This window comes from Paramisgurnus dabryanus, chromosome 4, assembly GCF_030506205.2.
Source record: "Paramisgurnus dabryanus chromosome 4, PD_genome_1.1, whole genome shotgun sequence".
In the NCBI taxonomy this organism is placed as follows: domain Eukaryota; kingdom Metazoa; phylum Chordata; class Actinopteri; order Cypriniformes; family Cobitidae; genus Paramisgurnus; species Paramisgurnus dabryanus.
This window is the reverse complement of record NC_133340.1, coordinates 14892236-14917747: the sequence shown is the minus strand read 5'-3', so window position 1 is coordinate 14917747 and position 25512 is coordinate 14892236. Positions and strand designations below refer to the sequence as shown.

General features: G+C 40.7%; 1 protein-coding gene across 1 annotated transcript; it reads right to left on the bottom strand.

Annotated features, from left to right (window-relative positions):
- Window positions 1-204: 204 nt before the first annotated feature.
- On the bottom strand, window positions 205-23120 carry LOC135746746 (GTPase IMAP family member 5-like). Its single transcript, XM_065265423.2, has 3 exons — window positions 22554-23120; window positions 1785-1839; window positions 205-1653 (listed from the first exon to the last, which is right to left on the bottom strand). The coding sequence occupies exons 1-3, from the start codon at window positions 22968-22970 to the stop codon at window positions 827-829; spliced, it is 1299 nt and encodes a 432-aa protein (XP_065121495.1). The 5' UTR covers window positions 22971-23120; the 3' UTR covers window positions 205-826.
- Between the last annotated feature and the right edge of the window lie 2392 nt (window positions 23121-25512).

The following is a 25512-nucleotide window of genomic DNA, read 5'->3' as shown; positions in this document are numbered from 1 at the left end:
TGACGTCCCTAAAAAGACCAGGAATGTGGTTTTATATACAAAATCTGATGTACACTGTCAGAAAAAAGGTTCAAAAGCTCTAAAAAGGTCCTAACATGTACCATTTAGGTACAGATTGAGGTACGATTAAAGTACCAATATGCACCATTTACAAGGGTGTACTTTTTGAAAGGGTACCACCCTAGTGACAACGTTTGTACAATTTTTTGAAAGTGTAAAGTTCAAGTTCACCTTTAATAACTTGCATTATCAAGAATAAAGTCACTTTATTCGTTTTTGAATTACAAACTTTAATGAAGGCAAACAGCTACTTAAGCTTTTAAATAAAAGGATGTGAACAAACCTGATTCAGAGCTGATTCATTAGATTATTTAGTAAAAAACAAAGGAGTGTCTAAACAGTATATACTCTTTAGCAATTTTTAAACAGAGTGTAAGAAAGAAGCCCCTTTCCCAACGTGTGTATGGATTAACATGTGTGGATCAACTTGTGTATGTATTAACCAGCTCTCACCATGAATATAGATGCTGGAATGGTGTTAAGAATAAATAAACAAACAAAATGTAAACAACATACAGTATTTCTTTCTACATACAATATCAATCAAGTCTAAAAGTAAGAAAATAATTTTAAAAAATCAAGAAAGCCAAAAAATTTAGACATACTCAAAACTTTTTTTTGCTGTGTTAGGGGAAATATTTAAGCCAGGGCCCTATACTGTTCTAGTGTGCTCTCTGTACCAGACACTTGTGTATGAAATTTTTCAGTAGAATCTTAATTCATGTGTTATATGGTAACTTCTGGATATGTAGTCTAGTTAAGCATATTATGAAAGTAAATATTTTATGGCATCGACTAGCATTTTTATTGGCTTGAAAAGAAAAAAATTATCATTCTCAGCCTTAATTCTTGCCAGTTCCTCGTGTTGTTCTTTCAGTTTCTTTGTCATTTTTTCTAGTTCTTCATCTTTGTATTTAAGCGCTAGCTCCTGAATTTCCTTCTGCCTTTGTGCTTCATTCTCTTTCATGATTTGCTGTTGCTTTTCTTGGATTGCTCTCTCTGCTTCTTGAAGATGCTCATTTGTGTAGAACTCTCTACCATTCTTTTGTACCATTAAATCTATGCTGTCTAGCAGATTCATAACCTGTACTGAATCCTTTTTTTCATTGTCAATTACGGAATAGCGACCCCCACATCTATTGACAAATTTTCGTAGTTTTGGGTCACTGCGGATAAATGTTGTTATGTCCTGCCCTTTAAGTTGATTTCCATGTGTGAACAGTATCATAGAATAATATATAGCATCCTCGCCAAATATTCGCTCAATTAATTCTATAGTTCTATTATTCTCTTCTGTAAATCTTTCTATTTTGATAACAACTAGAAAGGCATGTGGACCTGGAGCAGAGAGGGATATACACAACTTAACTTCTTTTTCTACCTGTTCTTCAGGCATGCTTGTGTCAAAAAGACCAGGAGTGTCAATAATTGAAATTTTTCTTCCATTAATAACTTTGAAATTTTTTGCACTTTTTTTGGAAACAGAGGAAGCCAAGCAATTTGATTCGAAGACATTTTCTCCCAGGATCGTGTTTCCGGTTGCACTTTTTCCAGTTCCAGTCTTTCCAACCAGGACAATGCGGAGCTCCTTTTCTGTTAGATAACAAGAATCACCATATGCTAAAACTTGTTTGATGTATTTCTTTTTTCTATTAACTTTCATACATGACAGTTAAAGTAATCCCACATAATATGTATTGAAGAAATACACTTTATACATTTACCAGTTTGACTCGTCTCCGGACCATCATTGAATGTGTTGGTCTCAAGCTTCCTCATCTGCAGTTAATGTAGAATTACATGTGCATTAAGGTGATGAATAGAACTAAAAATCTAAAAACACTTCCGTAAAATATTTCTATATTAGGGGCCAGATTTACTAAACGGGGCAAATAGAAGTGAGAGTGCAATTCCACAAAAGCGCAGAAGCAAAAAAAAAACATTTACAGGACATGTTTGCGTTCTCACAAAAGCTTGTCTGAGAATTTTATGGGTATTTTCTGGGACCAAAGTGCTGTGTGAATGAGGTTTATTAGATTAAGTTCAGAAGAGATAGACATAATGGGAATGAGGCAGGAGAAAATAAGAAAGGGATTAATAATAAGCCTGCAGGTTATGATGAGCTGGTGGAGGTTATTACTTGCACTGTGGATAAACTTAATATTCAGTGGCCAGTCGAGACAGACGGGTGCATTGCGATTTGGCAAGCGTGCCAGGATAATTTTTTTTTTAGTAAAATAGCTGAAGGAGAGAGAATATGCCCAGAGCTGCTGTCTGAGCTGAGGGGGGCAACAGATCTATCACACCGGCTACAAAAGAGACAGCACTGGCGATAGGCATCTATGGTCGCAACAGAGAGGCATCTTTGGCTAAATTTATCTGCTATAAAGTAAATTTTTGACGGACTCACCAGGAGGTTTATTTGGGGGTTCAGTTGACGCTGTTGTAGACCGTTTCCAAGAAGCTAAGAGACTAGAGTTAACATTTAAAAGATTCCTACCTCAGCGTATTTACTCACAGGGGGTGGCTGCCTGAGGACAGACCCTATCTGCACCCAGCACATCATATAGGCAGCAACATGTATGCCATATATGGCTGCCCGTGCCACCACTCTGAGTGCTTGGGGATCAAAGTGCAACAACAACAGAGATCAGACAGCGTAGATCTTAAGAACTTCATCATTGCCCGCAAGGCAGCCTCTAAGGGGCTGTCCACACGGAGACGCGAATCACTGTATACGTTTACATATTTTATCGTATTGGCGTTTCGTCCACATGGATACGGCATTTTGGGAGACTGGAACCGCTATTTTTTGAAACCGGGTCCTAAAGTGGATAAATCTGAAATCGACACCCTTGCGGTTTCGTGTGTACAGCCAATCCGTATATTTTGTGAAGCGAAAACATTATCACATCACGTGTCGGCAGCATCACACGTAACCGCAACAACAATAATGGAGGACTACATGATGGTGTTCGTGCTACAGAAGCTACTAAGTATACTAGCTTTATTACAGCAAAATCTATTGCTTCTATGCAATTGTGGTGAGCAAGCGATAATGGACAACACCATACGCCACATGCTCTTAGATCCACCACGGAAGACAACCAGGAGAAAGACAAAAAGAGGCTTTTGCTCTTGAAGTTGTTGCGTTTGCCATCACTTCTTCTTCTTGGTTCGTATACCGCGCGCAAGGTTATGCGCATGCTCAAAGTCTTCTTCTCCGTGTATAGTGTATATCTGTTGCAGAAGTACAGCGCCCCATACTGGTCTGGCATATATTCTACACTGCTTTCAGTCGGTTTCACTGGTTTCGTTTGTGCGCAGATATTTCTTGAGACGACGCTGTGTTTACGAATTAATTGTAAACACAGGAAAAAAAATGATCGGATAGGGAATGCACCGACTTCGTGTGGACAAAGCCTAAGAAGCCCTGACAATCATGTGGGCTGCAAATGGCACCCTGAAGGTGACAACAGTGTTTTAGTCCTTCCAGAGAGCCTCTTAAAAATCAATGTGAGACCAATTGGGATGTTTCCTGCCACAGATATTCTTCAGGACATCATATACATCTAACACCCAAAATCATCCTCGAGAGGTTGATACCCACAAGTAGAAAAATGACCAAACACCACACAGTGGTTAATAAATACTAAAAAGAAGGGATATAGAATCCAATTCAAATCTCGCCCTTCAAATGTCACGACTGGGTAACAGGAAGTAGGACGCATACGCAGGGTTCACCATGAAATAAATAACATTTAATATAAAATGAACAGAAACAAAACACGAGGAGCAACACAGGAACATCCAATACAGAAACCAACAGGAACAGACAAGAAAGTTACGACAATGATCCGGCGACAGGTGAGAAACAGACAGCAGTATAAATACACAACACTTAACAGGGAACAGGTGTGATGAATCAGTCCGTGAATGTCCAGGTGACGTAATCGGAGAGACAAACAAAACATGACACGGATCACCGTGACATGACCCCTCCCTCTAAGAGTGGCTACCAGACACTCACCTAAACAAAACAAACACAAAAGTCTGGTAGCGAGAGTCCAAGGGAGGGGTGGAGGGCTTGGGGACCCTGGCGAAGCCGGCAGCCGCCGGGATGAGACCAACAGGAACGGTAGGCCGGACTGCGCCAGGAGAACCGGAGCGATCGCTCCGAGGACCGAGGCAGACGAATTACCCCCCTCCTGGGAATCGCCGACGATCAGCTGCCCCCGGAAGTCATCTCCCATCCCCTCGCGGAAACGGAGGCCCTCTCACGGTAGCCACCCCGGGGAAATGATCGGGCGTGGTCCGTTCCGGATCCCCCTGCGAGCAGGATGGTGGTTCTCCGAGGGACCGTCGACGACGACTCAACCGTTGGGGGACCGCCTGGGCCGATCCTCCTCCCGCATGCTCGCAGGAGCGAGCGATCGCTCACGGTGGTCCCCAAGAGACATCGGGGCTGATGGGGAATAAACCCCGATGTCACTACTCCCCCTCGACGAAACTCCTGGGGGAGCCGCCCTCCGTGAACCCGCTGCGTCCAGTCTGGCCGGATCATTCTGTCACGACTGGGTAACAGGAAGTAGGATGCATACGCAGGGTTCACCATGAAATAAATAACATTTAATATAAAATGAACAGAAACAAAACACGAGGAGCAACACAGGAACATCCAATACAGAAACCAACAGGAACAGACAAGAAAGTTACGACAATGATCCGGCGACAGGTGAGAAACAGACAGCAGTATAAATACACAACACTTAACAGGGAACAGGTGTGATGAATCAGTCCGTGAATGTCCAGGTGACGTAATCGGAGAGACAAACAAAACATGACACGGATCACCGTGACATCAAAATTCAGAGGGATTTTGTCCATCGAGGTGGATACTGTAAAGGCTGGAGTGTTGGAGAAGAAAGTAATATTTCTGTTAGAGAAAAGGACAATACAACTGGTCTCACATTCAGAAAGTCAAGCAAGGTTTTAGGGCGCACTCACATTATCCAAACCAAACCGCGCTCAGGCGCGTTTGACCCCCAAAGCCTGGTTTGTTTGACTAGTGTGATCGCTCTGTTCCATGCCCGGGCACGGATTGGTTATTCGCGCCGCGGCCGGGTTGCAGAGGTGGGCCGGAGCGCGGTTCACTTGGACTCAGGAGCAGAAGGCTGTGGTGAGAGCGCAATCGGCGCGATTCAAAAGGTGAAGAGGTCAGTTGCGCGACCACTCACGTTCATCTGCCTCCGTAAAAACCTTTTGCTGCGACCAGCGGGGTTACGTGAATGTCCGAGCTGCACACGTGACAGATCAACTAAGCAATATGATGACATGTGAGAGGGCTGTCTGTAATCGCGCACCAAATGACTCAGAACAAAAAACACAGACTTATCATCACGGTGGGTTCCAGTGTTAAGAGAGAGCTTTACTTCCTGCTTTTTTCAAAACAATCGCATCTTAATGACGAAAGCGCGCCCGGACTCGGATCGATAAGAAGTACAGTGTGAGTGCGTGCATCTGGGGGAGTAGGGAGGGGTGACAATCGCGCTGGGGCATGGTTTGGTTTGGTTTGGATAATGTGAGTGCGCCCTCAGTGGGACATTTTATGGCACCCTTTGAAGCTTAACAGAGAGCTGATAAGGAGGTGTGAATTGCCCTGCAGATACTTAAAGAATGTCTTTGAGACCATATGACAAACTCTTTTTAGATCTTGTCTGTAAATACATTTAATCATGTGTGATGTATGTTGGTCCCCTCTTTTAAAAACTGCTTTTTAAATAACTTGTATTCTCATGTACAATTGTGTTTCTATAACTAAGTCTAGATTACCTCTGACAAATAGAGATGTTTAGTTTGTTATTCATACATCGGAATGAATCACAACTTAATGCTTGTTTAAAACCATTCATATTGGGTATCAAACTGTTCACCTTTCAATTTCCTCTTCATTGATAAATATGGTATGACGGTAAAACAATTCATTCTATTTATGCAATTATCTGGACAGGAACCTAGAGGCAATAAAAGATGCAAAGCTCTCCCCTGCTCAGCTCTGTTTGGTCGATTCAAACTTGGATGGGCATGTCCTCCTCAAAGGAAATTGGCAACAAACTTGAGTTAAGGAGTTCTCTCTTCTTCGGATAGCATCGCCTCATCTCTTCTACAAGTGAGCTATTCCAGCAACCTCCTCACCCTGGGGGGGGGGGCAATTAGGCCTAGAGGTCTTTTCTTTTGTTCTGGGTATAGGCCAAACTCACCTGAGTTTGTGACCAAGAATGGATTTTCAACCAAATTGACATCTAATTCTTGACCACCAATTCACATCTATACCTTTCGGAACAACTCTTCAAATGGACTTGACTCTCGGTTCGCATACCGACAACCTGGTCTGTTCTTTCAGCATGAAAATGCAGCAAACTGGACTCTGTCTTTAGATTCTGCAAGAACCTCCAAAGCCATCTTCTTCCATCTAAACATAAGACTTTCAAACGCCTTCAACTGCACAGACATACAAGTATCCAAGAATAAGTCTATATCTTAGAATATAGCTGCGTTTAAGTAAGGTGAATTTTGGTGTATGCATCATTGAGTATGTTTACATGCACAGAATAAGCGGATAACAAAAATCTGCTTATTACAGAAAACTGTTTTCATGCCTTTACATGCAAATCAATAAGCCGGCTATGCAGACAAATGCGTTTACATGGGACTTGAAGACTTATCAGTTTTCTCGCAGGCAGTGTCGTCACCACCTATAGTACAAATTAGTCATTCAAAAAGTCAATGGCATATCTGTCTTAAGCTGTACTGTTGTATCTCTTCTTGTGTGTGCAGAACCTGTAAATGTAACATGAGCTTCTATTTTAACAGTTTCTCTGCCAACTGCTTTTGTCGAGCGGAGACTTTTATGCGTTACTTTGCGCTTACTTCCGAGTGTGACGTTTATCTTTCATACTCGGAGACATGCGCACATGGACAAAACCGTGAGAAAGCCGGTTAAGGTGTTTACATGCCAAGCGAAATCGGCGTAATGAGCAAAAAACTACCTGTGCCGATCGGTTTTTGCTTACGCCGTTTATGAGCTTTCCCCGATTAAAGAAAACAGTTTTACGTGTTTACATGACCCCACGTGTTATCAGTTTATTAAGCATAATCGGCGTAAGACTGTGCATGTAAACGCACTCAGTCTCTCTCTCTCTCTCTCTCTCTCTCTCTCTCTCTCTCTCTCTCTCTCTCTCTCTCTCTCTCTCTCTCTCTCTCTCTCTCTCTCTCTCAATAACTCTCTGTCTATCTCACCTTTAAATGTTAAATGTTGTTTGTCTAAAGTCAATTATGTCTCATATAATCCTAGTAGAGTAGTCAAATAAACAGGGATATTTGTCCATGGATGCATCTGAGTTCTGATTAAATTCAAAGTCACTTTAACTTTCGATCAATGCTACCTCACGCTCAATGTTTCTCAGTATTTATGTACAATTATGGATATATTCGCTGGACGAATTAATCAATAAATTTTTATGATTCATTCTGCTAAATCCTACAAAATATATATAGTTAATGTATTTGCATTTGAGCTAAATCAACAATTTCCCTAAATTGGAATAGTGATAAACAATAATTTCCCAGTCAACACTTTGATCTCTCAGTGAAGTCACCATGAGTTTACAAGATCCTCATAATGTTTTCACAATGTGTGCGTCTCAGTGAGCTAAAATTGTAACCACACATCGCACTCACGGTTTGCTCATATATTAAGGTCACCATATGAGCTCACTGCACACTCCCTGGGAGCTTACAGTACTACACATAAAGCACATGGTATGAAAAGTACCAGTTGTCACTCAGAGAACTAACATTCTAGCGTTTGCTAATCGGAAACATGTCGCTCATCACTATTTGAAGTTATGGCACACTCATTGTGCACTCACAATGTAGTGTTTTAAACGCAACATGATCTCACAAAGTTCCGTGGGATAGTCACGGAATTTTTTGCTCATTTTTCCGTGGCATTCTCACGGATCTCCGCATATTTCCGTGGCCCTGCCACGGACTTTCTTTTCCGTGGCATTCTCACGGATTGGTTACTCAACTGCTTTTTCCTATTTTCAAACCATTGTCGCTTCGGTTTAGGGTTAGATTTGGTGTTTGCGTTAGTATGTCACTTTAAGTATTGGTTTATACTATTTTTTCTGATGTATTCTTTTATATTTTCTAAACTTTAATCAATTGTCGCCTGGTGTTGGGGTTAGAGTTGGGTTTGGGTAGGGATGTCATTTTATGTAAATCTAACCCTAAACCGAAGCGACAATGGTAAGAAAATAGGACAAAACAGTTGAGTAACCAATCCGTGAGAATGCCACGGAAAAGAAAGTCCGTGGCAGGGCCACGGAAATATGAGGAGATCCGTGAGAATGCCACGGAAAAATGAGCAAAAAATTCCGTGACTGTGCCACGGAAATTCGTGAGATCAGGTTGTTTAAACAACACTATTCCGTAACCCCTCCATTCGGTACACCATTCAGCAAGGGGACTGTGGAGAGTGCAGCTAACATCTCTAGACAATTTATGTGCCAATGAAGATGATTTATGTGCCAAAAATTTGGAAACTATGGGTTTGGCCCCTGAAAGACATCAACTTCTAGACCAGGGTCGATCTACAGATGTTGTAGAGACCATTTTGAACTCTAGAGCTCCATCCACCAGGAAACTCAATATATTTAAATGTATATCTACATATTTATCCAGTTAACTGCCCAGTGGCTTTAGTTCTGAAATTTATCCAAGACATCAGGTCTTTCACTCTCTACTTTAAATGTTTACACTTTTGCAGCTATTTCAGCCTTTCACATAGCTCTATCTGATCTATCTATCTGGTCCTTAAGGAACCACCCTCAGGTTTTACGTTTCGTGCGTGGTGCTTTGAGGATAAGGCCTCCATCGATGTCTAGAGTTCCGGCCTGGGACCTGGCAGTAGTTTTAGAAGGGCTTTCTTTAGCTCCCTTCGAACCTTAACAGTCAGCTTTGGACAAAAATCTATTCCCTAAGCTAACATTTTTGCTTGCCATTGTAATGCCTCTGAAAAGAGGGAGAAGAAAACTCATAAAGATGCTGAAGTTTCCCCACTGCAAACTTTATGTGTAATTTTCATAGCAATTGACAATAAACTTTACAAAACAGCATCAATTGTCTTTTCCTTTTACACATTTTTACATAAACTGTCAATCAAATATAGTTTTAGTTATTTATAATCAATGATGCATGAATTAATACAGCTTTTTAGAAATATCTGATACAGACAATTCAAAATAACATGTACTCTTCATATAAACTCTCATCTGAATGCACTTTTCACATTCTTCAATATATTTACATTTTTCTCAGTAAATTAACCAGTCAATACTAAATCAACAGAAGTAAACATTAAATGTAATACGTGAAAATACATTAGACTCTCAATATATAGCCTCGTTTTGTTATCTGGGCCTTACGCCATTTCACGCCTGGCCTCGTGCATCTCTAAACTAGTACACATTTAAACATTTTCCCCAAAACACCATCAGTATCATCTTAACATTTATGTACTTTTAAACCTTATTTTAACATCATATTAATCGATTGTAACATTTTATTACTTTGGTTAATACCTGAAAAGAGGGAGAAGAAAACTCATAAAGATGCTGAAGTTTCCCCACTGCAAACTTTATGTGTAATGAAGAAACCCCGCGAGTTCTCTCCCAGTGAAGTGAAACAGACAAAAGCAATCGATCGCCCCCTGCGAGCAAGCAGGCAAAAGTAATCGATCGAACGCCTTATTGTACCCAACTCATAAATCTAATAGGACATAGATGAACTAAAATAACAAACAAATTACATCGTTATATTTTATAAACAGTTATAAACTTAAACAGTTACGCTTCACAGAATGATGACTTGTAAACAGAAACAATTACGCTTCACAGAATGATGACTTGTAAACAGATACTTCACAGAATAAAGACTTAATAATTTCAAGGTAACACATTTCAATAGATAACAGTATATGAATTATAAACATATCCACACCATATGTAACGTATTTTCACTGCTTCACAGATTAGATTAATGAATATTTCTATGTAAATACACATGTCAATTGTTTTGTTTTCACTGCTTCACAGATTAATTAATATTTCAATCTACCACACACTCCCCGACAGAATAAATGTCGTCTCGACATTATATTTCTCTTTCAACAAAAGTCTTTCACTCACGAAAAATGTTTTCAAGAGTTCTTTTAACGGTTTTCCGTTTTAACAGTCCATAGATTGTCCCAAACTTGTTCACTTTCTGAAGCAAGTAAATAGTGCCTAAGTATTTTAAAGTGCAAAACTTGAAAGAGGTAAAGAACAACAGTCCATAGTTTCTTTGAGTTTCAATGTTCAACAGTCTCTCAAGACTGGTTCATAAGGCACACAGTCCATTGTTTTCTCAAAATTTCAAAGTCACAAAACTGTTAAAGGCAATTGTCCTTAGACAAAACAGTCCATACTTTTCAAACTTTAAAAGTTCAAAGAATGTTCAAGGCAATATTTCCAAAACAGAACAGTCTATCAGTTCAAAATGCCAGACTGTAACAGTCTATAATGCAACTAGCAAAAATTTACAGTTCATGATTCTCATTTAGTGAACTCAATACACAAAAGGCATCTGGAAACAGTATTGCTGAACAGGTGGCAACCATGTCGACAGTCCATAAGCAGACACGTATGGTAAGTTTGGTTGTGGCGTTTGCAAGATCCCATTTAGTTGCCTGACATTATAAGTCGGTGTACCCAGTTCATCATAGGTAAGTACTCTTGGTGGGTATCTTTGTCTTCTAGGTAGCTGGTTAGTTTCCTCTCTTTGACTCTCTTGGTCACTTTCAGGGGATGACATGGGAGCAGAGACTTGTTCATCAACAGGTAAGTTTAACTCTTGTTCTGTCTCTTGGTCTGTCCCCGCAGGTGGCTCTTGATCCTCTTGGTCACTCTCCTCAGACGACATTGAATCAGGAACTTGTTCCAGGACCCAATTTTGCTGCTCATTAGGCTCTATGGTAGGTAGTGATTCGAGACTTTCAGGTTCAACTACACAGTTTGGTTGAGGTACTTGTGGTTGTACATAATGAAAATTGAATTCATCGTCACTCTCATCATCAGATTCCACATGCCTGCTTTGAGGCTTTTCCAATGCACATTTGGGTCTGACTTTTGCAGGTGGAGCATTTTCAAGAGGTAGGTGATCACAAGGCATTAGTAAGTTACGATGAAGAACTCTGGATCGTCCCTTTCCCTTTTCTGGCTTTACTTCATAAACTGGGAGCTCACCACCCTTCTGTCTCACAACTACATGAATGTTATCTTCCCAGAAATTCCGAAGTTTCCCAGGGCCCCCTCGTGGTGTTAAGTTCTTTACCAGAACACGATCACCTGGCTGCAGTGTAGTACTTCTTACCTTACCATCAAAATTCTTTTTGCTCCTGTCAGCAGATTTTTTAGCACACTCTCTGGCAATTTCGTATGCCTCTTCCATTCCGCGTTTCCATTTCTCCACATATTCTTTCTGATTACAGGTAGACATTTCTGCCTTCAAGCCAAACAACATGTCGACCGGCAGTCTTGGAGACCTTCCATATAACAGGTAGAAAGGAGAAAATCCTGTTACTTCTGAGCGGGTACAATTATAAGCATACAGTAGCTTATTCAAGGAGTCTTTCCAGTTCGACTTTTGACTTTCTGTGAGCGTTCTTAGCATTTGTAACAATGTCCTGTTAAAACGCTCGGCTTGGCCATTGCCTTGCGGATGGTATGGGGTCGTTCTGGAGCCGATGATGCCACAGTACTTTTGAAGCTGTTCAAACAACTGATTCTCAAACTCTCCACCTTGATCATGATGGATGCGAGAAGGGAAACCAAATTTTAAGGCAAAGTCATTAAAAATCCGATCTGCAGCTGTTTTCCCTGACTTGGAAGTAGTGGCGTATGCTTGGGCGAATCGGGTGAAATGATCTACGACCACAAGTATATACTCAAAACCTCCTTTGCAGCTGTCTAAGTGGAGAAAGTCAATTGAGATCAGTTCAAAGGGCTGGGTCGTAACAATACTAGTTAATGGGGCTCTTGTCTCATGACAGGGCTTTTTCTGCTTCAGGCATCTGCATGTTTTGGTGACATAATGCTCAATGTCTGCTTGCATATATGGCCAGAAGAAACGTTCACGGATGAGTGAAAGAGTGCGATCTGTCCCTTGGTGGCCCATTTCATCATGAAGCTCTCGCAAGACTGTTCCTTTAAATTTTTCAGGGAGGACCACTTGTGTGCGTGTGGAAGTGATTCGGCAGAGGATTCCATCCTTGTTAATCGTAAGCTTTCCCCATTCACGAAACAGGCATTTTGTTTTTAGGCTGTATGATTTGAGATGTTTCACTTGCGGTTTGGTGTTGGACAGTTTGCAATCATACACAGGACTAATACTCTGGTCATTAGTTTGCGCCTCTTTGATCTCCTTCACCGACAATGGAGTTATTGTTGGGACTGCTGGACGGGCTTCAAGAGATGAACAGTTGGTTGACACTGACCAGGGGATGCTGGGACCTTCTTGAGCTTCTACAGCTTGAATCGTTGCACCTATTACATCAGATGACAACTCCTCAGAACACTCTTTCATCATTGTGCCAATGTCAAGGGGTAATCGGGACAATGTATCAGCATCAATATTTTCACGGCCGGGCCGATATTTGATTGTAAAGTGGAAATCTGCCAATTCAGCGACCCACCTGCAACCTGTGGCATTCAATTTGGCAGTTGACAGGACATATGTAAGGGGGTTGTTATCACTATATACGGTGAAAGTTGGGGCATAATACAAATAATCACGAAATTTTTCGGTGACTGACCACTTTAAAGTGAGGAATTCCAGCTTGCCTGAGTGCAAGTGGTAGTTTTTCTCAGCAGCTGATAAAGTCCGGGATCCATAGGCAATCACACGAAGTTTCTCACTTTGTTTCTGGTATAATACCGCACCTAGACCTTGAGCTGATGCGTCAGTATGCAGTATAAAAGGCTGTGAAAAGTCTGGGAAAGCTAATACAGGAGGCTGAAGCAAACAGTCAATCAGTTGGTCAAGAGTGCTTTGGTGTTGTTCAGTCCAAGTAATGGGCTTACTCGAGGGAACAGCAGTTTTCATGCACTTTGTCTTTAATCGTTTCTTGCTTTCTTTCAGGTGAGCAGTATTTTCTGGAGTACTCTTTAACAGGTCATATAAAGGACTAGCAATGCGAGAGAAATCTTTAATGTACTGTCTGTAGTAGCTAAGTAGACCAAGCATTCTTCTCAGCTCACCAACATTCTTTGGTTGTTTGTCTTTCAGGGATCGGACAGCTTCTGTGTCAGCAGGATCAACTTTACTTCCCTCTGCTGAGACTATTATACCCAGGTAACGTACTTCAGGTTTGAAAAGCTCACACTTACTTGGCTTAAGTTTGATGCCGTGTTGCCTAAGTCGTTGCAGTACTTTTCTTACATCCTGGACATGGTTCTCGAAGGTCTTACTAAACACCAAGGTGTCGTCCAGGTAGGGGATGCAAATCTCATCTCGCAAGCCTTCTAAACACTCTTCCATACATCGCTGGAAGGCTGCGGGCCCATTCATCAAGCCAAAAGGTACGCGGACCCATTCATATAGGCCCCAAGGTGTAACAAATGCTGTTAGATGTTTACTCTCCTTTGACATGAACCCCTGGTGGTAGGCCTTCCCCTGATCTAATGACGAAAACCAAGAATTACAACCAAGGCTGTCCATAATATCTTGTACCCTTGGAATTGGCTGCCTATCTGGGTGAGTCTTTCGGTTCAGGTCCCGATAATCGATACATAAACGGAGGCTTCCATCTTTCTTCCTCACACACACGATTGGAGAGGAGTATGAAGAGTTGGATTTTTCAATCCAGCCTTGGGCTATGAGGTCATGTAAATACTCTTTCATCTCCCGATAAAGAGGCTTTGGTACTGACATGTAAGTACGACTGACTGGTTCATCATTTTTAAGGGAGATACTCAATTGCAAGTTTTGGATGCACCCAATGTCATTGTCTGACTTAGAGAATGAATGGCACTCTTCCTTTAACATTTGCTGTACTACCTGTCTCTGGTGTTTATTCAGGTGGCTGACATCGACGGGTGGTACCCATTCATCGGGACTGATGTTATCGTGACAAGTATCTGCAGTCTGGATATTACATACCCCGACAGGGGTAGGGTTTGTGGGCACATTAAAAATACTAGCAGGGAATACATTCTTGACGAGCTGTAATGTACCCATCGGGGTCTGGCCCATGAGAGTTACATCATGATCTGTGTCATTGTACACCTTAATCACGATATTTGTTGGAGCTCCTTTTCTCAGCCTCACTAAACTGTCTGTGAATTCAAGCCCCTCTGGCCACTGGGGGTTTACATCAGGTTCAAAAATGAGTGTGCTATCCTCTTTAACTGGCTGCATGTACACTCGACATGAGACCTGCACAGTACTATGTTTGGGAATGTTAACATGCACTTTTGTAGTTTTCACTATGTATTCACATGAATTCTCTGCACTCACCAGTTGGATGAATGTCTGAACTTTGCTCCTTTTCAAGCTGGGGAATGCAGCTTTCACAGTTTTCTCCAACGTTTTGTTGACAGTGTTTGGTTGTTTTTGCTCAATGAAGTTCACAATTTGTTCTATCACATTGAAACCTATTATAGGGTGTGAGAGGTTCTGACCCCTAGCTACAAGCATAGGAATGACAAGTTCAGTTTGGTGTGATGTCTGTGATGATAATCTGAATTTCACTTCAACATACCCAATATAGGGCAGCTCAATGCCATTGGCAGCCACAAGGTTCAACGTATTTGGAGCCTCCAGGATATTGGAAACATATCTCAACGGGACTTCTGGTAAGTATTTCTCTTTCCACAGTTCATCAATGACACATACCTGAGAGCCTGTGTCCCATAGTGCTTGAGCTGGTTGGCCGTGCAGGTAACACTCAATGAGACATTGCCTTCCAACTAATGATGTCACAGGGGAATACTGATTCACTTGGGTTTTGCAGGGAGCGTGAACACTCATGGTAATGCAGGAATTTGACACTGAACTCTGTAAGTTGATACAAGTTCGCTTGTGTTCAGTCCAATGGTGAGTTTGGCAGTTTTTACAACAATAAAGTACCTTTTTACATCGTGAACACTGTTTCATTTGGTTCTCCGTTTTTCCACAGGCTGCACATATTTGGGACGGGTCAGTGGGTCTGGTTACTCCCTGTCCCGCGGAAGTAACCTCTCTCCATTTAAAGAAGTCTCTCTTGAAGGCTTGATACCACGAATCCTGCATCCTGCTTGGAAGTGCTCACTACTGCCACATCTGAAGCAATGCATGCAACGGTCCTCTGTTCTTTGCTGCTGACAACTGAAGCACTTTCTTGCTTGGGGACGACTATTCGGTGCATAATATTGTCGAGGCATATACTGGGGTTGGAATTGAGTGCTCAGATTTGTTGGGTTGGCACCCGGTGATGCCCAATATGGTTGCACAGGACACTGAACAATTTCTCGGTCAAAGGCTCTCTGTGTAGGAGCGGCGCATTGTGGTGAGGCAAAGGCTGGTTGCTGCAATGATTCTCGAATGTGAGCTATTTCAGCACTGAGTGTTTTTAGTGATGCTATATCAGTTCTCAGTTCTTTAAGTTCTGACAACACACTGGAGGATGGTTTTGGTGCACTTGAAGTCACACTGGATTTCTTATCAGTAGTTTCATCACTGGACGTAACTGAATGAACAACAGTGTTTGTGTGCTGTACATTGGTTTTCTTTTTCTTTTGCCTTTCTGTCTCATTAGCACAAGCAATGTTTAATCTCTCCAACAGAGCCTCATCTGTGGTTTTTGTGTCAAGAAGAAGAGGCTGCAGATCTACCTTAATGCTGTCACTTTGGAGACCGGTGAGTACAGTATGTAAGAACATGCTCTGAACTAATGCTGGATCATATTTAAGGCCTGATTCTGCCTCTTGAGACGCGAACAAGATTTTCTGACGCAGATCTAGAGCGCGCATTAGGAAATTCTGAGGCGTCTCTTTGTTTCCTTGGCATTCAGAGGTAAGCTGCTTGTAAAGCTCGGTTGCACTTCTTTCTTGGAAGTGGGAACGCAGAATTCGTCTGAGCGTAGGTAGTGTTAGATTTGGCTTTCCTTCTAAATAACTTCGTAACTGTAAACCAGGAGAAATGGCACGAATGACTGCATCACAAATCTCGCATTCTGGGTAGCCTCTGCTTAGACCGTTCTCAATCTGGTGTGCCAAACTTGAAAAGGTCAATTTCTCTTTTTGACCTGGCTCGCCGATTTGTCCAGAGATTTTAAAATCTTTGCGCCATGGTGAGCATAAATGTTGGGCATTTACTAAGGGTGTAGCAATTTGTGGTTGAGGCTGGATAACGCTTGGTTTTGTGCCAAATTCGTTCAATTGTTGAATTTCACTCAATTTTTGTTTCATTACGAACTTTAGTTCATCTAACTCCTTTTGTAATTTATCTTTTTCTGTGAGTTTGCCTTGTTCTGCTGACTCATTTTCAGTAACTGTACTCAGTTCCGTTATTTTATCCCTCACGCTTAACAGTACAGACATGCCCTCATACAGCTTTTTAGAAATATCTGATACAGACAATTCAAAATAACATGTACTCTTCATATAAACTCTCATCTGAATGCACTTTTCACATTCTTCAATATATTTACATTTTTCTCAGTAAATTAACCAGTCAATACTAAATCAACAGAAGTAAACATTAAATGTAATACGTGAAAATACATTAGACTCTCAATATATAGCCTCGTTTTGTTATCTGGGCCTTACGCCATTTCACGCCTGGCCTCGTGCATCTCTAAACTAGTACACATTTAAACATTTTCCCCAAAACACCATCAGTATCATCTTAACATTTATGTACTTTTAAACCTTATTTTAACATCATATTAATCGATTGTAACATTTTATTACTTTGGTTAATACCTGAAAAGAGGGAGAAGAAAACTCATAAAGATGCTGAAGTTTCCCCACTGCAAACTTTATGTGTAATGAAGAAACCCCGCGAGTTCTCTCCCAGTGAAGTGAAACAGACAAAAGCAATCGATCGCCCCCTGCGATCGAGCAGGCAAAAGTAATCGATCGAACGCCTTATTGTACCCAACTCATAAATCTAATAGGACATAGATGAACTAAAATAACAAACAAATTACATCGTTATATTTTATAAACAGTTATAAACTTAAACAGTTACGCTTCACAGAATGATGACTTGTAAACAGAAACAATTACGCTTCACAGAATGATGACTTGTAAACAGATACTTCACAGAATAAAGACTTAATAATTTCAAGGTAACACATTTCAATAGATAACAGTATATGAATTATAAACATATCCACACCATATGTAACGTATTTTCACTGCTTCACAGATTAGATTAATGACTATTTCTATGTAAATACACATGTCAATTGTTTTGTTTTCACTGCTTCACAGATTAATTAATATTTCAATCTACCACACCATTACATGAGGAGGGTAGGCAATTTACAGGCACTTTCCGTCTCCACATCTTGTTTGAAGTTTGCTTGTTTGGAATATTAAAGCTATTCTTCACCAGAGAACGTGTTATGTTCCTATGGTTCCTACTTGTACAGCTAGGACCTTAGTTCTATAGGCCTTTCATCCTCTTCCTCACGGGTCAGCAAACCAAGACTTCACCTGCTATATCAAGTTAGGGCTTTGCAGAAATATATTAATAGGTCCTCTTCGTGGAGAAAGTCAGATCAGTTATTGATTTGTTCTGGCTTATAAACAAACAATTAGAAAATGGATAATAGAGGCTATTTCATTTCTGTGTGCTATTTCACACAGACAGAGACACACACACACGCACTTACACACGCACTTTGTCCAGTCATGTAAAACCACAACATATACTATAACGTTACACATTTCATTCAATTTGAGGACACTGAATATTTATACTCAGTATTAATTCAGACAATCCAAAACAATCAATACAGTTCAGATGTGTTCCTTTTCAATGTTATTCCAAGCTTAGTGAAAACACGGTGGTTTATCTTATAAAATAACCTTAGCGTGCATGTTTACCTTCGCATGTATTTCTGGATGAGTCGTCTTTACAGGCTGTCGTCTTGTCATATTTGAAGTGTGATCAGATTAGACGCTAGCTCTGACATTGTTGTTGTTAATGAGACATGTCTTCAGACCGGGTGCACCGCAAAACGTTAGCGTGTTGCTAACGAGCGAAGTCAACTGAAATCAGCCAAAGCTGGGAACTAAGACTGTACAACTAAATATAATGTAAACAACCTGTTGTAAAAAGAACTTTGCCGCAGGTTTTTAAAATGCCTCTGCCTGCTGCCTGCGTAGATCAACCTACCCTCAAAGATTCGCTCTGATTGAATCCCACAAAACTTTCCCCACAAAATGAGTAGCTCTGATTGGATCTCTTCTCCATTCGTCCCTCCCTAACATTTTCGTCTTATTTTTATTCGTTGACTAAAGTGTCGGTTATATTTCGTTACAGTCTTCGTCATCATATCTGACTTTTATTTAGTTTTTATTTAGTCTTCGTCCGTGAAAAAAGGTTCGTTGACGAATATTTTTCGTCATCGTCTTCGTCAACGAAATTAACACTGGTGTATAATGAGTGGCTTCATGACATAGTGACCATGATGAAAACACTTTGAGTGTACCATAACCTCGCATCGTGAATATGGTATGAGCACACAGTAAGTGTGGCATGACCTCACATTTTGACCATGATATGAGTGCACAGTAAGTGTATCATGACCTCACATCGTGAACATAGTTTGAGTGCACAGTGAATGTGCTGTGACCTCACATCGTGACAATAGCTCATGATGTGAGGTCATGGAACACTCACTGTGTGCTCATATCATGGTCACATTGTTAGGTCATGGTACACTCACAGTGAGCTCATACTATAGTCATGATGTAAGGTCATGGTACTCTCACTGTGTGCTCATACTATGGTGACGAGGATTCACAGATTTGTTTTGTCCAAGCATTATGGCCTAGTGGTTAGAGAGTCAGACTTGTGTGTAACCCAGAGGTTGGTGGTTTGATTCCTACAGCTGGCAGGAAGTGATTAATTGTTGGGGTGTTGCAGTGATAGTTGCCGTGTGTGTGCGTTTGTGTATGTGTATGTTCATGACTTGCAATGGATGGCTTCACTATTCAGTGGAGGGGTTAAATGCAGAGACAATCATGTCTCTTTCACTTTTTTATTGTATGTATATTATTTGCAATTAAATGCTGACGTCTCTGCGACATGTTTCCAATTAGCAAACGCTAGAATATTAGTTCTCTGAGCGACATCTGGTACTTTTCATACCATGTGCTTTATGGGTAGTATAAGCTCACAGTGAGTGTGCAGTGACCTCATATGGTGACCTTAATATATGAGCGTACCGTGAGTGCACTGTGAGGTTACAATTTTAGCTCACTGTGATGCAGTGGCGAACCGTGGGTACTTCACCTGGGCCTTCAAAATATGCAATGAAGTGCAAATGCCTCTCCATCCATAATACTAGGCTATTCGTATTTTCGTTAAATCATACAGTGAACGTGTAAAAATTCTGAGCACGTTAAATTACAGAATGGGCATTGTCTGCCTTTAAATGCAGTTTTAAAGTTTAAAATTACTTTAATCTAACTGATAAACACAAATACAGACTCTGCTGCTCTGTAATGACAGGGGCTCTGTAAATTTGCATTTAACAAGCTTAAATTATGTTCTTTAATTTATATTTTATTTTTTGGAAATATATATTTAGCTGTCGGATACCTTGTTAATCTTTTTCATAAGGGGAAATATAGCACCCTGCGTTCTCAGTGCACCTCCTTGTGGCTTATAACTGTTGTTATAAGATATCCAGGGCTCGCAAAATCTCTAGCCCGAGCCCCGAGGGCTACCAAAATGTATCTCCGCCCTGCCCATAGGGTATAACGAGGTAAAAAATATTTCAATGTTTTCGCATTCTCTCAGATTTAGTTAGGAAATTATATTGTATGTAATTCGGCGTCGTCTGTCAGTCATTACTATCCTCACGTAACAAGTGAAACTGTCAGGAAGTAAAAGTATAATTAAACCCATTATTTTTCTCGTGTTCGCGTCATATGCACAGGCTCCTCTGCACGCGCTTCTCACAGCTGTGCTCTTCACGAGTACGCGCATAAGTAATTTCGTTTTTACCACAGCCCTATCAAGCTAGCCACAACGTCAATCACGTTTTCCGCCATTTACCTCAACCACTCTCACCGCAGAGATTCGGGCCACTAGACTGTATTAATATTAACGATCTATGATCTTCGTCTTTGGTGTTTTACGGCAGCTCGCATCCAGTTTGTTGCATGATTAGGACTTCATGAAGGCTTACGATGTTTTGTTTTTTGCCCGCCCACTTGAAATCAAAACGTGATTGGTCGATTTGCCCGTCACTCTCCACACCAAAACACATAGCTTGGCCTTCCCTGGGATTCATGAAGTCCTAACCAATGAATGAGCCAGTTAACCGGGCCTTAATAGAGACAGACGATTCTGATTGGATTAGATGTTTTCATGACATGAACCTGACAGTAAGCTTAACGTCAGAACATAGATGAGAGAAAATATATTACATGTATTGTATTAAATTGAATTAAATAGAAATAAAAAAATGTAAAAACATATTTTTATTGAATATTATTTATTTGTATTATTATAATAAAAAATATTTTTATTAATTTTTTTAGGCCTTCTCTGAAGGCGTAGAAGGCCCTTAGGTTCCCCACTGCTGTGATGCACACACTGTGACAACATTATGAGGATCTTGTAAACTCATGGTGACTTCACTGAGAGATCAAAGTGTTCACTGGGGATTAGGGATGTAACGGTATAAAAAAAAATCACGGTACGGTTGTATTTCGGTATGATGCCCACGGTGCGGTTATTATTGAAACATTTACAGGAAGGAAAAAACAAAGGAAGACTTGGAAAAACTGCTATAAGTGTTTATTAAACAAGACTGAACATTACAATGTATGTAGTGTAGTGTAGTGTTTACAATTTTCATAAAAATGACAAAAATAAATAGACCATGTAATAAAATAAAAATAAAGTTTTAGTTTAGTTTGTCAACTTTAAACAACTCCCAATCAGTCAGGTTTTAAGAATTGAGTCACTCCCTCAATTGACCTATTTTTTTATTATTATTATTAATGCTAATGCTTGGTACTGCTGTGAATGCAACAGTTGTGATTGTAGAATCAAGAAAAGATGATGGGTTTTAAGATGGGTCAATTCCTGAAAACAAAAACAACCCAGTAAAAATGAAAATAGCAGCTTAACGTTACTTATTGTAGCTGGACCTAGAGCTGAGGTCAATACAGGGGTGCGTTTCCCAATCGGAAGTCTGCAGCCTCCATAGGTCGCATTTGTAGGCTGCATACGTCATGAAGACCGTCTTATTTCAGAATATTAACATTTTTCAAGTTGACTATTATTCTTATTTAATCGTATATTATTGTAACACGTTTATGACTTGCAAATGTAATACTCAGTTAACTTAAATACACCAGGAGTGTAATGACGGATGTAGCCTGCATATGCGACCTAAGGAGGCTGCCTTGTAATTGAGAAATGGCATACACACTCTCCTCATTCACGGATTTACTCACATTAGTTTTTTGTATGTCCATCACATTTTGTCCTTTCTCGTTTCTTGTCAACTTTTTCCACACATCAGATTTAAAATGTGTGTTTCTTTTGCTTCGCCACTAGCCGCATCCGCCATTGTCGCTCCACTTGTAGAGAGGCATCAGAGTGGAACGCATGGGATTATGGGAATTGTAGTTCCCTCGTCCCTCCACTCGCGCCACTTGGCCGGAAAAAAACTACACGTGTTGCCCGAAAGACCTAACGTTTTACCGAATCATGTGACCACGATGGTTTCGGGAAAATTCGATACCGCAATACCACGAAATTTATAATACCGTTACATCCCTACTGGGCATAAAACCCCAAGTCAGATGAACTTTAAAGGAGAATCCTCAAGATTTAAGGGATCTTGAGAAATTCTGTATGTAGAAATGGTCACAGATTAATTGTCATGCATTGTCCAACCTAATCAGTTATTACAGGAGAAGATTTAGAGCTGTTACCGTGGCAAAATTGAGATTGCAAAAATATTAAATTAAAGCGGCCAATAACTAATGGCAGCATGTATTAGAGCAAGTCAAACTAGGTATGGATGGAAAATAGAGGAAGATTCCATATCAGCTACAAGACTTCTGTATTAACTTCTGCTTATAATTGTGTTTTTAAATGAACAAAAGTAACAGCACAGAAACAGTGGTTACTGCAAGAGAAAACAAACTCACATTTGTCTTTAGATTGACACTTTTCTCAGCTTCATGTCTGGCATGATCCTCATACTTTTTGATTAGTTTATTTTTTTGTTCTTCAAACTCCTCAGCTTTAACTTGAGCCTTCAGTCTTTCTATCTCTTTAAGTCTCTGCTCTTTTGTCTCTTCCAGGATACGTTGTTTCTCCACCTCAATTGGTCTTTCTGTCCTCTCAAGAACCTCACTGGTGTAATGCTGTCCACCGTTTACAGTGACCAATTTATCAATCTGGTCCAGTAACTGAATGACCTGATCTGGATTCTTATCTTCATTATTGAACACATGATATTGTCCCCTAAAGGTGTTGATGAAACTAACCAGTCCTGGGCTGTCATGAACAAATCTGTGAATGCTTTTGCCCTTCAGTTGATCTCCATATGTAAACAAAGCCATGGCATATGTGGAGGCTTCTTCACCAAAAATTGTTTGGATGATTTTAACAGCTCTTGCATCTTCTTCTGTGAATTTGCCCAACTGAATCACAACTAGGAACACATGTGGACCAGGAGCAGAGAGAGGAATACAGAGTTTAACTCTGTTGATCACCTCATCTTCACTCAAGCTAGTGTCAAACAGACCTGGAGAATCGATGACGGATACTTTTCTTCCATTAACTATGGCATGACCTTTTTCACATTGTCCAGTCACAGGGGAGGATGATATCTCTGATTTAAAAAAGTTTTTTCCCAAGATGGTGTTGCCTGTTGCACTTTTTCCCACCCCTGTTTTTCCAAACAAAAGAATTCTGAGTTCTTCTTCTGGAAGTTTTTCTTCTGTACATAAAAAAAACATTACATTTTACATCATACCTTGCTATTATCTTTAAATTCTCAAAGAAGAAAATAACACTTTACAATAAGGTTGTATTTGTAAGTAATGCCTTAATAAGCTAACAAGAACTAATAATAAGCTATATAGTTTTTCAGCATTTACTAATCTTTGTTAATGTTAGTTAATGTTGGTTAGTTAATTGGCTGCTGGATCGTGGTTCACTGCGCCACCATATTAGTAGTGGCAACTTCTCCATTAATCTCATAGTTTTAAAAATCGTTTTATATTAAAGAGAATAGCGGAGTTTACACCACAACTATAACGATAAAGATAAAATGAACGATATGGGATAACTTTGAGCGAATTATTTTTTTTTATTCAATTCAATTCAATTCAATTTTATTTATATAGCGCTTTTCACAAAAGTCAATTGTTTCAAAGCAGCTTTACATAAATAGAAGCAGTGAAAAGCACAGAAAACGACAGATAGCACAACAGAATACATGATAGCATGAGCAGTTAAATTTGCTGCGGCTATGACTCAATATTATAATTGCACGTATTACTAAAGCAACGTATAGAAGAGGAAGCTAGGTAAAGCCCAAAAAGGCTGCCTCCCCGGGGTGAAAAACCCCCTAGGAGAAAAAAAAACCCCGTGCTTTTATCCGAGGAAAAATAAGTCCTAGGAGGGAAAAACCCTTGGGAGAACGGAAATGGAGATTTAGCGGAGATTAAGCGGTTCTGCCGGTGATCGTTGGTCAGGTATCAGCTGGGCATAACGTTGAAGGACGGCCAGTAGATCAGAGGTGTGCCGACTTTCACATCTACCGGGACTGGGTCTGTTTGTCTCGTCCTCAGGTCGAGGACGAGACAGGGAGAGAAAAACAAAATCGTATTAGCGTAGCAGCCGTTCATATGTATTGAAGTGTCACACAGTGATGTGGTTTAACTCAGCTTAGTTCCAGACAGACTAAATATTGCGGCATAATAATATTATCCACAGTTGAGGATTTAGCAAATTGGGGGCCCAATGCGAGGGTATATATGGTAAATAAGGGTCACCTTCCGATCTTTAAGAGAAAATGAAACCTGACGACCCGTTTGACTAAGGCCTAAAGCCCCACTGTCGTCGTTAATGCAGGTTCAGTGGCAAACGGGTCTATATTGTATACCATTTACAGGACCAGGAGAAGACGCCAAAAACATCGCAACCCGACCATACGTGTTAACCCGTTTGACTAAGGCCGGAAGCCCCACTGTCGTCGTTAATGCAGGTTCAGTGGCAAACGGGTCTGTATGGCATACTATTCATAAGACTTACGATAGCGCCAAAATCGCAGCCCGACCATACGTGCCAACCCGTTTGACTAAGGCTGGAGGCCCCACTGTCGTCGTTAATGCAGGTTCAGTGGCAAACGGGTCTGTATGGCATACTATTCACAAGACACACGAAAGCGCGAAAAACGCAACCCGACCATACATACCAACCCGTTTGACTAAGGCTGGAGGCCCCACTGTCGTCGTTAATGCAGGTTCAGTGGCAAACGGGTCTGTATGGCATACTATTCATAAGACTTACGATAGCGCCAAAATTGCAACCCGACCATACGTGCCAACCCGTTTGACTAAGGCTGGAGGCCCCACTGTCGTCGTTAATGCAGGTTCAGTGGCAAACGGGTATGTATGGCATACTATTCACAAGACACACGAAAGCGCGAAAAACGCAACCCGACCATACATACCAACCCGTTTGACTAAGGCTGGAGGCCCCACTGTCGTCGTTAATGCAGGTTCAGTGGCAAACGGGTCTGTATGGCATACTATTCACAAGACACACGAAAGCACCAAAATCGCAACCCGACCATACGTGCCAAACCGTTTGACTAAGGCCGAAAGCCCCACTGTCGTCGTTAATGCAGGTTCAGTGGCAAACGGTGCCAAACTATTTAATGCAATTCATTTTAAGTGTTCATGTAGAAAAGGTTTTTATTTATTTATTTGGTTGGTCTGTGTTATGACCGTGAGTGCTTTGTTCCGTGAAAATAACTATTGCGAGTTAAGAACCTTTACTAGACAAATTATGCGAATGCTTTGTTGAAGAGAAAAGTTTTAAGTCTAGATTTAAAATGATCGACTGTGTCTGATTCTCGGACATCGGTTGGTA